The following is a 14,335-nucleotide window of genomic DNA, read 5'->3' on the forward strand; positions in this document are numbered from 1 at the left end:
GGGGGGTCAGGGGAGGGACCTCGGTAGAACATAATGTCATAGAGTCCACTCTCTAAAGCTGTCATTTTCTCCAGGGGATCTGATCTCTATTCCGGAAATCAGTTATAATTCTGGGAGAGGTCCCGGCCTTACTGGGAGGCTGGCAAGGATTTGCTGCTGTGGCATACCGGTTAAGCGGCTGGACTGCAAACTTGTACTCTGTAGGTTCGAATCCCACTTCTACCACAAGCTCAGCAGGTAACCTTGGGTAAGCACTCCTCAGCCCCAGCTGTATTGTGGGGATAATGATACTACACTGACTTTGACCACAGCTCTGAGTAAGCACTAAGGACTTGCTGCTGTGGCATACTGGTTATGCGTGGTTGGGTTGCAAACTAGCACTGCTGGTTTGAATCCCACTGCTACCACCAGCTCAGCAGGTGGCCTTGGGAAAGCCACTCCTCTCAGCATCGTGGACATAAAAACACTGACTGTGATCACAGCTCTTGAGGGTACACTAATCTGTCCTGAAGCACAGTATATAAGCATTGCTGTTATCATTATTGTCTCCCGCTTATGGGACTGTGCCCACCGATGGTACAAGAATATAATTCTGACCTGGGGCAGCTTTTGTAAGACAAACAAGCGCTGCTTGCTTCCCCCTGAAAAGTTTTACTTTGTTTGTTTCGTTTATTCTTTTTTGCATTCGTTTCGCTTTTCGCTCTCGCTGGCCCCTCTCGCTCTCCATAGCTGCAGGCCTCTGCCCGACTCTCGCGAGATCAGCGTGCTTTGCGGCTGGCCGGAAAGCAGAAGTGGAGCCGCTGTTTGCTTTTGGGGGTTCCACGTGGGTGGCTCCCTTAAGCTGCACCCCGATGGGGAAAGCTCGTAAGCGGCATAACTGGAAGGCGCGTTTGCCAGGCGGATCCGGCCAGCAGGATGTCCCGGTCCAGGAGACCGTGCAGCTAGAACTGGGGGGTAAGTTTGGCTCAGTTGAGCATTTAAACTAGGCGTGGGGTGCCCCCCCCCTTATTACTTAAGCTATGTAGCTATAATCACTTCTTTGCACGCCGTTATTCCCTAACTTTATTAGAGGCGTTTCCACGCGCGTGACAAAAATAATGGAAAGGGATCCCCTTTAATAGGGTTGTCAACCTCCAGGTGGAGCCTAGAAATCTCCTGGAATCATCACGGGTCTCCAGGCTACAGAGGTCGGTTCCACTGGAGCAGATGGCTGCTTTGGAAGGGAGGACTGTATGGCATTGTACTCCACTGAGCGCCCAATAAAACGATAAGTTTATGTAGAGATGCAGCAGCAGCCGTAGTTTGTTCAATTAAACCATGGTTTTATGCTGTGCTGAATTGAGCCAAGTGATCCCAGAGATGGATGCGTGGACTCACAGTGCTTTGCTAAGGTGCAAACATAGGGCTTAAATTGCACCAGGCAGTAAGACCGGTGAAATACTGAGAGAGATTGTGAGCAGTTGCCTAGTGCCTTTTCATTGCGTAACAAAAAGTAACCCCCATATTTATTTCCATGTAACTAAACCAGCACTGTGAATTACTCCACAAATATGATCATAGTATTTAACAATTTTGCCGCCACCACCATATTTTAAAAGTCTTGAGCAGATAAGAAAACCTGTAGCCTTATTGAGGTTCTGCTGGACCTCCGTACGTTCTTGGTGGGCTGCATTTGGTATAGTAGTTAAGAGCGCGGGACTCTAATCTAGAGAACCGGGTTTTATTCCCCACTCCTCTGCTTGAAGCCAGCTGGATGACCTTAGGTCAGTCACAGCTCTCTCGGAGCTCTCTCAGCACCACCCACCTCACAGGGTGTTTGTTGTGGGGATGATAATGACATAATTTGTAAACTTTTCTGAGTGGGCGTTAAGTTGTCCTGAAGGGCGGTATGTAAATCAAATGTTGTTGTTGTTGATATACCCCAAGTGCCGCACAACAGCCAGGTTGGAAGAGCCCACAGCTTCCTGCCAAGCCCCATGAATGACTCTGCTCAACAATAATGCTGCATGCTCTTAGATGCTGTGTTAGCCTAACTGAGCTTTCTCTCCCATGTCCAGATGAAGCCTCCTTGAAAGGAGTGGATGGAAGCAACGCCTTGGTGCTTCCGTCACGAAAAACCAAAGGTCGAAAAAGGGAGCCCGAGAAGGGCCCAGAAAAGAAACCTCTGAGCAAAAAGAGGAAAAAACTTCTACAGAAGGTTTTGGAGCAGAAGGAAAAAAAGGAGAAGGTATTTGCGTTTTGAAAGCATGGCGGTAGATTGAGTGATTTGCACATGCAAATCAGGCCACATTCTACTTAGTTGTGAACAGCTCGGAGCTGCTCCATATGAGATATGTCCTCTGTGCAAGAAATGACATGAAACGCTTGGGTAGATTACTGCCTCCTCCTGTATGGTCTGGCTTGCCAGTTAAGATCTTCGTCTCTGGCCCGGATCTCCATTTCCCTTCCCACTGAAGTAAGAAAGTGTTGAGTAGAGATGGGGCCTTTTTGGTGGCTGCACCATTTCTTGGAGTTGCTATTTCCTCAAAGCTCCCCAGGTACTTGTCCTGCTGCCATTTAGGCAGTCCTACATATTATGAGAAAGTTTCTGCCCAAATAATGCACTTTTTTTGTTTGCTAAAAAAAAAAAAATCTGCCTCCCAACTTTTATTTTTTTCTGTCTCTGAGATGGCAAAAATTAAAGATAGAAGTGCTATGATAGCATAGAGTGCAGTTGTTTGCAACTCTTTCTTAAGTATTGGGCATACTTGCAATACTTTGTTTTTGGAGCCGATATTTAGAGAATTGGCCTCTGGCTTGACTTCCCCAGTGCTCCACAAATGGCATCATTTTCTAGCGATGTGGGAATGTGCATGTCCATTTCAGCCATGTGCCTCCCAGGTATCGTCCACACAGTTGGTCAGTTCCCCATCACGCCCACCCCTGCTGGCTAGGTGAACGGCGGCAGGGGGCAGCAGTGGGGGACTGGCAACCCTAGAGCTGATAACATTGAAAGCACAGCATATTCTGCGGGACTGATACACGGCACTACAGTTTCATCGGTACCAGCTATTCTTGTGTGTTTTATTTTTAGCGCGCCGAGCTGCTAAGAAAGCTGAGTGAAGTCCAGGCTCCAGAAACTGAAATGAAGCTGTTGTATACTACATCTAAGCTAGGGATGGGGAAACGCATGTACCAGCAGAAACGGTAAGACATGGGCCCATGATGATTGCCTGTGTTTGGTCATGGTTGTGTTATGACCCAGAAGTTACAGCTGGTCCAGAATGCAGCAGCACGTGTCCTTACTGGAACGCCAATCCGAGCGCACATTCATCCTGTGCTGTGCCAGTTGCACTGGCTCCCAGTGGAGTTCCAGATCCGGTTCAAGGTGTTGGTGTTTAAAGCCCTTCATGGACCGGGACCTGCATACCTGTGGGACCGCCTCTTCCATTACGTCCCCTGCAGGGTGTTGCGCTCTGCAGACAAGCAACTCCTGGGGGTCCCCGGCCCGAAGGACATCCGTCTGACCTCAACCAGGGCCAGGGCTTTTTCTGCCCTGGCCCCAGCCTGGTGGAACGCTCTCCCGCTGGAGATCCGGGCCCTGCGGGACCTGTTACATTTCGCAGGGCCTGTAAAACGGAGATGTTCCACCGGGCCTTTGGCTGAGTGCCAGCGGGTGTCCTCCTTCCATCTAAGACCACCACTTTTTCTGGGGCTGCCCTCGGCCATCTGCTATGCCCATATACGGACTCCCAATATTTGTTTAAATAGCCTGATCCTGGACTATTTTAATGACATTTTAAAAATTATTATTGATTTTATGGTTTTTTGACTTTTAATGTATTTTTTTAATGTTGTTAGCTGCCCTGAGCCCATCTGTGGGGAGGGCGGGGTATAAATCAAATAAATAAATAAATAAATAATATAGCCACGGTCTTCACTAATTTCCCTTGCACTTCCTCCCTCTCACAGCACTCTTTGTGGCACCCGCTCTCTCTCCATGTCTTCCATTTGCTAATTGGATCCGTTCTCAAAGTGTCGGAACGGCCCTTTGCCGCTCCCTGCAAAAGCACTCATGAGAACCCAGTGTGATGTAGCAATTAGAGTGCTGGATTAGGACCTGGGAGGCTCGAGTTCAAATCGCCACTCTGCCTCAAAGCTCTCTGAGTCATCTTGGACCTGTTACGCTATTGGAGCCCTAACCCACTTCATAGGGGTGTTGTGAAAATAAAAATTCAGAGGGGAATACAATGCACACTACCACGAGCTCCTTAAAAGAGGAGGTGGGATGGAAAGGTAATAGATAGAGCCAGTGTAGTGCCCTGATATTGATGGCGCTTGACGCAGCCTGTGAAAGATCAGATATTTTCTGTATGGGTCACCAGAAAAAAGGAGAAACTTGCCGGTGGAGACTGGAGGATGTGTTCCCCTGCCCCTCAAAAAGCTCAGGCATGGGATTCATAGAGTATATAATCCATGAAGAGAGGCCAGCTGCAGCTCCATTGTTGTCACAATGGAGAAAGGGAACTTGTTATCGAAACTTGCATCAGGTTCGTACCAAATTGAGATAGTTCTGCCACAAGACCCAGTGGGTTCCACACTTTAAGGGGCTTGTGCAAAATTGCCTTCTAAGGAAGTCGTGTGTGTTGCAGAGGAATCTGGGGCCTGTTGTGGGGTCTTGTGGGTCACACGGAGTGTGTCCAACATTCCGCTCTGCATTGCATTGCAGGAGATGGGTAACAAAGGGCGAGCTGTCTTTTTCATAGAAGTTTGTCTGTTGGTATTGACTACCTAATTGTGAAGCCCCTGATAAACTTTTAGGGATATCTGCAAAAACTTGATGACCTAACCACTTGACTATTATGATTAAGAAGATGAATGAAATTAAGGAATCCTTGAACAAGGGCAGGTCTGTGTTTCAGGTAGTATGAAACATTAGTTCCTTCTTTACGTTTAGGTCCTCTTCCAGGACTTTATTGGAATTTCTTTTGTTTTGCACACTCCACGTTTGTGGTACAGCATGCATTGCCGTATGCAGTCTGCTTTCGATGGGCGTGGCAGGTTCCTGGTCCTGCCTTGGGGGCAGAAAGTTCAGAATCTTATGAACACTTCCCCCCCCCACTCCCACCTGGGGGGTCTGTTTGTTGGACTTACTGAAAGTGATGCAGTTCAGCGAGAAGGCGCACGTTCTTGGATGCACACTTGGGGTTTGCATTTGATTTATGTATGGCTTATGATCCAGGCGGTGGTACGGAGCAGGTTCTCAGGCGGTCTTGATTCTGTGAGAATCCTACGTGTGTTTTGGCAAAGTTACTTTGTGCATCAGTGTGTCGTTGTCTTTCAGGACAATCCAGGAAGTGAGGGCCTCCTGTCCGGAAAGGATTAGGAGCGTTGCGGGTGCTAACAAGAAAAGCAAACTTGAACCAGATGTCGAGTCTGAGGAGGAGGAGGAAGATGAAAGCTCAAGTGCGCAGGAAGGAGAACCAGAAGATCAGATAGGCAAAACCAGCCCCGTGATCCCGAGTGCCACTCCAGTGCCACTCCAGCCAACGAATGCAGCCACGGCTTCCCCCAGCATCCCAAAGCAACGTGGTCCACCTTCCAAGCCCTCCTCAGTGCCTGCAGTTTTCATCCCTGTGGATAGATCTCCAGAGATTCAGGTCAGTTTGGAATGCAGGCATGCCAAGAATGTATTCCTGCTCTGTTACGAACGATGAAGGCAGCAGGTTCTTCTTGTCACCTGCAGTGAGAATTCATCAGAAATGTTTATTGTGCTATTACCGTTTGTATCTATCCACTCTTCCTTGTGCCGCTCCTAGTGAAACGGTTTGATGCTTCGTAATATGGATTAAAATACTTTTCTGCACAGAATTGCAGCAAGTGTTTTCTGCTCCGGAATTTAGGACAGATCTAGTTGCCATTTCAGTAAGGGGAGGGGGGTGTTTGAAGTGGAGAAGTGGCCAGTGGGAGGGGGATGACTCCTTCCTCTGTCTGCCATGTTCCCACTGCAGCCGCCTTTCCTCCTTCCCTTCCCAGGGCCACTTTGTTTTGCACGGGGGCTCAGATGTACGCCATATTCTGTGGGAAATGAGTGGAGGGTAGTAGTTTACAGAAGAAGGGGAATCAAATGCATACCCACTGCTACGCTGCTTCAGATTCCCCCCGCCCCTCGCCCTGCTTTGCTATTATTTCAGCAGACCCCAAGTATCCCAGCATTTGGTCTGTGTCAGATGTTTGGTTTTGCCCCAGACAGCCGTTTGATGAACAGTAACTTACTGCAGCAACTGTGTCACTCTGTCTTCTGCCCTTTTCGGAAAGCCGGAGCCACTGAATTGTTAAAGATCCAGAGGAGTTAGCCGTGTTAGTCTGCAGTAGCAAAATAGCAAAAGAGTTCAGTTGCACCTTTAAGACTAACCAACTCTATTGTAGCATAAGCTTTTGAGAGCCACAGCTCTCTTCATAAGATGCAACAAGAGTCCAGTAGCACCTTTAAGACGAACCAACTCTATTGTAGCATAAGCTTTTGAGAGCCACAGCTCTCTTCATAAGATGCAACAAGAGTCCAGTAGCACCTTTAAGACGAACCAACTTTATTGTAGCATAAGCTTTTGAGGACTGTAGCTCTCTTCGTCAGATACATCTGACAAAAGAGAGCTGTGGCTCTTGAAAGCTTATACTACAATAAAGTTGGTTGTTTTAAAGGTGCTGCTGGACTCTTTACTGAATTGTTAAAGAGAACTTAGATGTACCTTACTGCATTGCCAGTCTGTGCTGCTGTGTCCCTGGTCCCCCCCCCCCGCCCCCGCTACCCAGTTGCTGCTGGACTTTGTCTCTTCTCAATTGTGAATGGGTGGCTGGGGGGTCAATATGGCTGTCCTAATGATCTGGTGTAGGTTTTCAATATATGATCAGCATTTAGGAGTCTTTTGCGATAGAAAAACTGGATAGATGGATTTCTAAGAAATAAACGATGCAGGGAATAATTGTGGCTATAATTGGTTGGATCTCTGTTCCTTAAACAGTGGCACTTTCCCCCATGTTCATGTGACAGGCCCTTCCTTGCCCTGGGGAAACTCTGCTGCTAGCGGAACAGATCTGCCAGATCCACCACATGGAGCTTTCCTAACCATTTATCTTGTTCTTTCTCCAGGAAGCTTAGCGGGGCTAAGTTTACCAGTAACATCCTTAACTTGCTTTTCCTCTAAAAACACTCCAACCCATGGCACATGGTTTTCCCCGCTCCTGTCCTCACCACAACCCTGTGAGGTAGGTCAGACTGAGAGTGAGGTCCTGGCCCGAGGGCACCAGCAAACTTCCATGGCAGAGTCTGAACCTGGATCTCTAACCTGACACTAACCACTACACCACTGGCTTTATGTGGAATGTGAAAGTGTGTCTTTGTTCTTAAAGGAAGCCAGACTGAAGCTGCCAATTCTGGCGGAAGAGCAAGTCATCATGGAAGCCATTAACGAGAACCCGGTGATTATTGTGTGCGGAGAAACCGGCAGTGGTAAAACTACTCAAGTACCCCAGTTCCTTTATGAAGCAGGGTATGCCAGGTATGTGTTAGGGGTTTGTGTCCCCCTCTTTTATTCCTAAGGGGGGAGGAAGCACTGCCCAAACCCACACTTCACACCTCCCAGCTCTGAGCAGTAACCCACAGCTGCTCCAGAGACCAGGCAGGTGGAATGCAGTTCGAGTTATTTATGAGACCGAAAGCTCTCCCTTTCTCGAAGGCCATGCTTGCCAATCTCTGGTTTGTTTCTGGGGTGTACCCATGCAGAAGACATGAAATCCAGACTTCAGCTTAATAAAAAGATAAGTAAGTTTATTAATTAAGAAGAGTCTCCACAAAACAAGAAGCTCTTCAGGCAAGAAACAAGAAATTCATAACTGTTGCTAAATACTAAAACTTGTCTGTCTAAACTTGGTGTAGTAGTTAAGAGCGGCAGGACTCTAATCTGGAGAACCGGGTTTGATTCCCCACTCCTCCACTTGAAGCCAGCTGGGTGACCTTGGGTCAGTCACATCTCTCTCAGAGCTCTCTCAGCCCCACCGACCTCACAGGGTGATTGTTGTTGTGGGGATAATAATAAACCACTCTGAGTGGGCATTAAGTTGTCCTGAAGGGCAGTATATAAATCGAATGTTGTTGTTAAAAGCTAGCTAACTAAGCATCTCTGAGTGGTTTCCATAGTTGCATATCCATCAAGTAGTGAGCCATCTCTCTTGCACTCAGTTGATCCAGCATAATGGCATGCTAAGGGTAGGAGAAAGTAGTACTGCTACTCCTGCGGACTTGAGTGAACTGAGAAGCCATCTTTCTAGGCCTCACTGAGTCACACATCACGGCTTTGCTGGCCTACCTGGTCTACCTGGCAACATAGGAACCAATCATGGTCAAGCTGTTAACTGACATTACAGCTGTGAGAAATCTAGAGAGTAAAGTGCAGAGCTCTCATGAGAAGAGTACCTTGACGTGGAGTAGTTAGGGAGTCGAGGAATTGTTCTGCAGGTGTTCTTATTCCGCTCTGGTAAACCCATTCCTGTGCTAGGCTACCAATCCTTATAACACTCAAAGCTGGAACCAAAGTTCAGCCATTTTCTCTCTTAAAAACCTAGTCACAAACTATCGACTTCTGTACAATTGCTGCTTGCCCTGCTGTGGTTCCTACGAGCAGAACCACAAGTGACAAATGACACAGGTTGGACACTTGTCTGCTTCCCTCAAGTTCTGACGGGAAATGTAGGCGTCCTGGTCTTGCAGCTCGGCTCTCCATCTGCTGTCCAATGGACTTTTCAACTGTCACTTGTCCAACATTCCGCCAAGCTGCCTACATTTCCCAACAAAACTTGAGGGAAGCAGACAAGTGTCCAATCTGTGCCTTTTGTCACTTGTGGTTCTGCTCTACATCAGCAATTTCCTTCTTTCCACTCATGGCTATGTGCCTTAGGTTCTAGAGCAGGGGTCCCAAACGTTGCACCCATGCGCTCTGTGGCACCTGCACTTTTCTTGGTACCTACCAAGTGTTTGTAGAAAGTGTGTGGTGCCAGGTGGGACTCTTTCCAACAGGCCTTCTGATTGGCCACTGGAGATGTGATTGGCTGTGCAGATTAAAATAATGTTTTGGCAGCAGCTGCCACCATAGAGTTAGTTTTATTCTGTCACTCGTGCCTCTTGCCCAGTGTAATTTTTTTTTAAATTGCCCGTCTTCTCCTTTGCACCTGAAAGTTGTCAGTTTGGCTGAGGATTGAAAACCTTCTACATGGTCTGGTTGAGGGTTGGGGAAAAGGACAGGGCGGTCGAGAAGCAAAGTCGAGGAACTGATGGTTTGGAGGGGCAGAGATTGTGGTCTATGGAGGTGTAAGACTGATTGTCCCTTCACATTTTCATGTTTTATATCCTGCTTTTCTCCCCAAGATGCTCACAGTGGCATGCAGAGTTTTTCTCCTTCACTCCCACTTTTATCCTCACAACAACCCTGTGAGGTAGGTTAGGCTAAGAGAGCATGACTGGCGCAAGGAGTGAGCTTCATGGCTGTGTAAGGATTTGAACCCAAGTCTCCATAGTCCAGTCCATGGCAGAGGCATTCTCCCAGTTGATCGCTTCTATTGTCGTGGCAGTGTTTTTACCTGGCAACTGTAAATAAGGGTGATGGGGTTTCAGCAGAAGTGGAGCTTCAGTGCTGGGCTTCTAGCAGGCCTTTTTTTCTGGGGAAAGAGGTGGTGGAACTCAGTGGGTTGCCCTCAGAGAAAATGGTCACATGGCTGGTGGCCCCGCCCCCTGATCTCCAGACAGAGGGGAGTTTAGATTGCCCTCCGTGGAGGGCAATCTAAACTCCCCTCTGTCTGGAGATCAGGGGCGGGGCCACCAGCCATGTGACCATTTTCAAGAGGTTCTGGAACTCCATTCCACCACATTCCTGCTGAAAAAAAGCCCTGGCTTCTAGTAATGGAATGGCCTTCTACTCCCTAAAGCCTTCCGCTCTCTCTTCTGCAAATGCAGAGGGAAATGTATTCCATTATGGAATAATCCTTTTTCTCTTTTTTTCCCTTCACAATGGAAAACCTTCCTTAATTTCACTTCCAGCTCCGGCGGTATCATTGGCATCACAGAACCTCGGCGTGTCGCAGCCGTGTCCATGTCCCATCGTGTTGCAAAAGAGATGAATTTGTCCCATCGGTAAAGCACCCTGCAAGCTTGCTTTTCTTAATGCGCGGAGATACCTTGGACTTACCACAACCAGTTATGTACTGGGGCAATGTCAAGTTCATGATTTAGAGACGGTCACAAGGCAGAATAACTTGTTATGGAGCATCTGTCCTTGCTTAAACCTTACCCCGGGTTCCACAATCATTTTATTCAGACGGGTGTTCAGAGAATATTTCTCAGTCAACCAGTGCTTGCTCCGCCCGTGGCTCAAACCCACTGGTCTGAGCTCACACTGAACTTGTGTCAAACTGGGGATGTGTTGCATAGATATTGCTTCTGTCATGGACTTCTTGGCTACCGGGAAAAGCATCTTCAGGAAGGGGTTTGGGGTGGCTCCTTCAAAGCCCCTTTAAAGAACAAACGTGGCTCTAGTGGCAAATTCAAAAAAAAAAATTTCTCCCACATTGGCAATGTGGCCCAAAAACGCTTTCAGTGAGGTTTTCTTCCAAGGAATGCATTTGGGGCCCAGGTAGCTACCACAGCGGTTTTGAATTTATTCAATCTCCCAAACCCAGGGTGATTTCGTACCAAATACGTTACGAAGGGAACGTGACTGCCGAAACCAGAATCAAATTCATGACGGATGGTGTGCTGTTAAAGGAAATCCAGAAGGTAACTGTTTTCTCATCGAGAATGAAATTAACTGGGCCGGGGGGAGGAGGATTTCAGACAGTATTATCCTGTAGTGGGACTGAGAAACAGAATTCAGGATGAAGTTTTGCAGATAAGCATGGGTGGGATTTCCAGTGTCTAGATCCGCTGCGGAAAGGTGTACTGAAAACTCAGGAGGAAGCGTAGCTGTTTCAGAGTTGATCTTGCTTCATTGCTTAATTCAGGGGTGCCCAACCTTTTGGCGCCTGCAGGCACCTTTGGAATTCTGATACGGTGTAGTGGGTGTGTCAACAAAATGGCTGCTGCAGGAGGCAGAGCCAGCCACAAAATGGCTGTCCCAGCTTTTCTTCAGTCACAAAGTGAAGATTCTTGTGTTGTGGTGGCAGCCGCTGCCAAAGCAATATTTTCAGAAAATCTGCACAGCCAATCAAATCTCCAATAGCCAGTCAGAAGCCTTGCTGGGGAAAAGCCCGGCCTGGCCCTGCCCTCTTTCTAAAAACACTTGGTAGATGACAAGAAAGGTGTTGGAAGATGCTATACCACCCATGGGCACCATGTTAGGAACTCTTGGCTTAGCTAATAATTAGGAGGGCTCAGTAAGAAACACTTTCAGAGTGGTTTGGATAAAACATGCTCAAGCTTTCATTGAAGTCCAGATTTTCACCCCCATGCATTAGACTAGTCAGTGGATTTGATCAAGCTTTGAGAGGAATTTATCTGTTCTGCCATTCCATCTCCTCAGGATTTCTTGTTGTCCAAGTACCGAGTCATTATTCTCGATGAAGCTCACGAAAGAAGCGTGTACACGGATATCCTGATCGGCCTCTTGTCTCGCATCGTGCCCCTTCGGGCCAAGGTAAGGAGAATCAGAAAAAGTTTTCTTGTGAGTTGGACAAATGCTTTTAGGTCCAGGACCTTCTAGGCACAATGGAGCCTCTGTGTTCAGTAGCAGACTATCTTGAGCTTATCTGAACACACAGAAATGGCATTGCGTGCTCCCGAAGGTTAGGCAGCAAGGTAAATTCTTGCTGCCACTCTTTTCAATGTGTACAAAATTACTTTCTTCACAAAGAAAGAAATCATGTGAGGAGATGCCAGACTTCTGCTTTCTAAGGTGGAAGGAATCACAGCCTCCCTGTAGTGGACGCACAATGCCATGTGAGAGGTGAATGGTTAGATGGGTGGCTCCAAAGACAGAGCCTTCTTTGTCATGGCACCCTGATTATGGGATGCTGTCCTCAGACATATTATTCTCCTTGTCTTCTTATGCATTTATATGGATATAAATATAGGTTTTTAATTGCTGCATTATACACTGCTTATAATGTATACGCCATTATTCTTAGGCTACGTTAACCTTTTTTAAAAAAAAAAGCCTTGTAATTTTTAATTTTCGTCTTTAAGGTGCTTGGAAGCTTATTGGTGAAGGGGCACGCTGTTTTTATTTTATATTTTAACCTTTGTTTCTTGAGAGAGAATCTCTGGGTTCGATCCAGAGTCCCGATAACAGGCGGGCAGATGCGATTTTCACTGACTCCCCCCTTCCACTGCAGACTCCCAGTTTGCCCGTCTTGTTTTTCTAGAGAGTTCCCTGCTCTCCTCCAGGAGCAGCTTTTCACAGACAGATTCCTGCTGCAGTGGGATAAGGAAGACAAGAGAGTACCATTCTGCTAACAGAAGTCCCTTCCTTCAGCAGAATGTACCACTGCAAACACGGCAATTCTGGTTTTTGTATGCTTTCTTTTCCCCCTGCCATCCCCACCCCATGATCCATTATAGCAAGATAGCTGTGATTCAGAGGCAATACAGGAGACGTTAACACAGGAAGCAGTGTCAACATTAGTCTCTGCCAGGCAGAATGGAACTGCCATGTTCAGGTGCAGTCTATCTCTGAGGCAGCAGCAGGGTGGGGGCTGTTGCTACCATGCCCTGCTTGTGTATGTGGGGGGCCAGATGCTGGACTAAGTGGACTCTTGGTCTGACCCAGTCAGGGCCTTTCTTTTGTTCTCCTCGTCTATCAGAACCGCCTGTGCTTGTATGTTTACAGAAGGGGCATCCGCTGAAGCTGGTCGTTATGTCTGCCACTCTACGTGTGGAAGACTTCACGGCCAACAAGAAACTGTTTTCTACGCCTCCTCCCGTTATACAGGTAGTGTTACAAGGCCCCGGATGGTGTGGTGGGTTGGGCGTTGAGATCTGGGTTCAAGTCCTTCCTGTGCCACAAAACTCGCTGGTTGACCTTGGACCAGTCACAAGTCCTCAGCCTAAACTACCTCACAGGGTTTGTGTGAGGATAATATAGAGAAGCTTTGCGAGAGAAGACTCTTAATTCACATCTTATTTCTAAAATAAGTGCCAGTTTCAGCCAGGTAGTCAGCTTGCCTCTCCATTGAAAGCCCTGCTTCTTAATAAAGAAGCATTGAAGACTGTATACTGATTGATAACAAGGGTGCCCTAGGGCACTCATTTTATTGCTGCGTTCTGTATTCAGGACTGGCCGCTGCTGACACAGACCTGTGTTGATTCCGCACACGTTGGATAATGCACATCCAATCCTCTTTAGAGATCATTTGGAACTGAATTTTTCGAGCGTGAAACAAAAAATCCACTTCAAAACGATGGCTAAAGTGCATTAAAAGTGCATTATCCAATGTGTGCGGAATCAGTTCTGGTTCTGAGCCTGTCCGTGTCTAATCAAGACTGAGGCTTATTGTCTTCCAGGCTACTGATCTGAACTTCCTCTCATCCATATACTTGCCAGCTGCAAACTAAAAGGAGGTTTCAAAGCTAGAAAAGTTACAGGGAAAACCTGCACGTTTAAAAAAAATTCTTCCTAATGCATTTGTATGACCCTGTAAAAAGCAAGCAATTGTATGTCAAGTATTACCTGAGCAAAAGAGCGGAGAGTTTCAAAGGGAAGTGACAGTGCAGTGGTGGTGTTGGGGGCCGAGGCGATCAATTTTCCAGAGACGGGCCACAGCGGAATTCGCTATTGAATGTGACCCACTTTGGCTGCAGCTCGTCTTATGATCTGCAGGCTACACATTTCAAACACGAGTCTTTCTTCAAAGGAGGAGAGCGTCAGAAGTCTACAAATGACACAAAAATGAACGCCCTCGTCTCTTCCTAAGGACATTGGGATTATTTCGATGAAAGGATCAGAGTGCTAAATTAGTTTTTTTGTTTAAAACTCATGAAGTTATTCCTTCCCTTCAAAAGGATTTGCATTTGAAACCTGCAGACGGCCTTGGCCAAATCCCAGTATCTTCCTTTTAGGTGGATGCGAGGCAGTTTCCCGTGGCCGTTCACTTTAACAAAAGAACCCCTCTGGATGACTATGCTGGGGAATGTTTCCGGAAGGTCTGCAAAATTCACCGAATGCTACCCTCAGGTCAGCTGGCCGCCAAAGGCCTATCCCATTATAAAGGCTTCAAAGGAAATGTATTTATGTTTGCAAACATAAGAGCCAGTTTGGTGTAGCAATTAAGAGTGGCAGGACTCTAATCTGGAGAGCCAGGTTTGATTCCCCCT

The 14,335-nt window shown here is 47.2% G+C and overlaps 1 protein-coding gene across 1 annotated transcript in view; it reads left to right on the forward strand.

Annotated features, from left to right (window-relative positions):
• Positions 1-804: 804 nt before the first annotated feature.
• The window catches only part of DHX37 (DEAH-box helicase 37), a 31,123-nt gene continuing 17,592 nt past the window's right edge, over positions 805-14,335 (forward strand). The window contains exons 1-10 of the mRNA XM_054997096.1: positions 805-954; positions 2,058-2,227; positions 3,074-3,186; positions 5,324-5,639; positions 7,390-7,538; positions 10,070-10,162; positions 10,708-10,804; positions 11,547-11,660; positions 12,852-12,953; positions 14,081-14,195. Of these exons, the coding sequence (XP_054853071.1) occupies positions 852-954; positions 2,058-2,227; positions 3,074-3,186; positions 5,324-5,639; positions 7,390-7,538; positions 10,070-10,162; positions 10,708-10,804; positions 11,547-11,660; positions 12,852-12,953; positions 14,081-14,195 (1,372 nt within the window). The 5' untranslated portion in view covers positions 805-851. The remainder of the gene's footprint in view (positions 955-2,057; positions 2,228-3,073; positions 3,187-5,323; positions 5,640-7,389; positions 7,539-10,069; positions 10,163-10,707; positions 10,805-11,546; positions 11,661-12,851; positions 12,954-14,080; positions 14,196-14,335) is intronic.

This window comes from Eublepharis macularius, chromosome 13, assembly GCF_028583425.1.
Source record: "Eublepharis macularius isolate TG4126 chromosome 13, MPM_Emac_v1.0, whole genome shotgun sequence".
NCBI classification, from domain to species: Eukaryota; Metazoa; Chordata; class Lepidosauria; order Squamata; family Eublepharidae; genus Eublepharis; species Eublepharis macularius.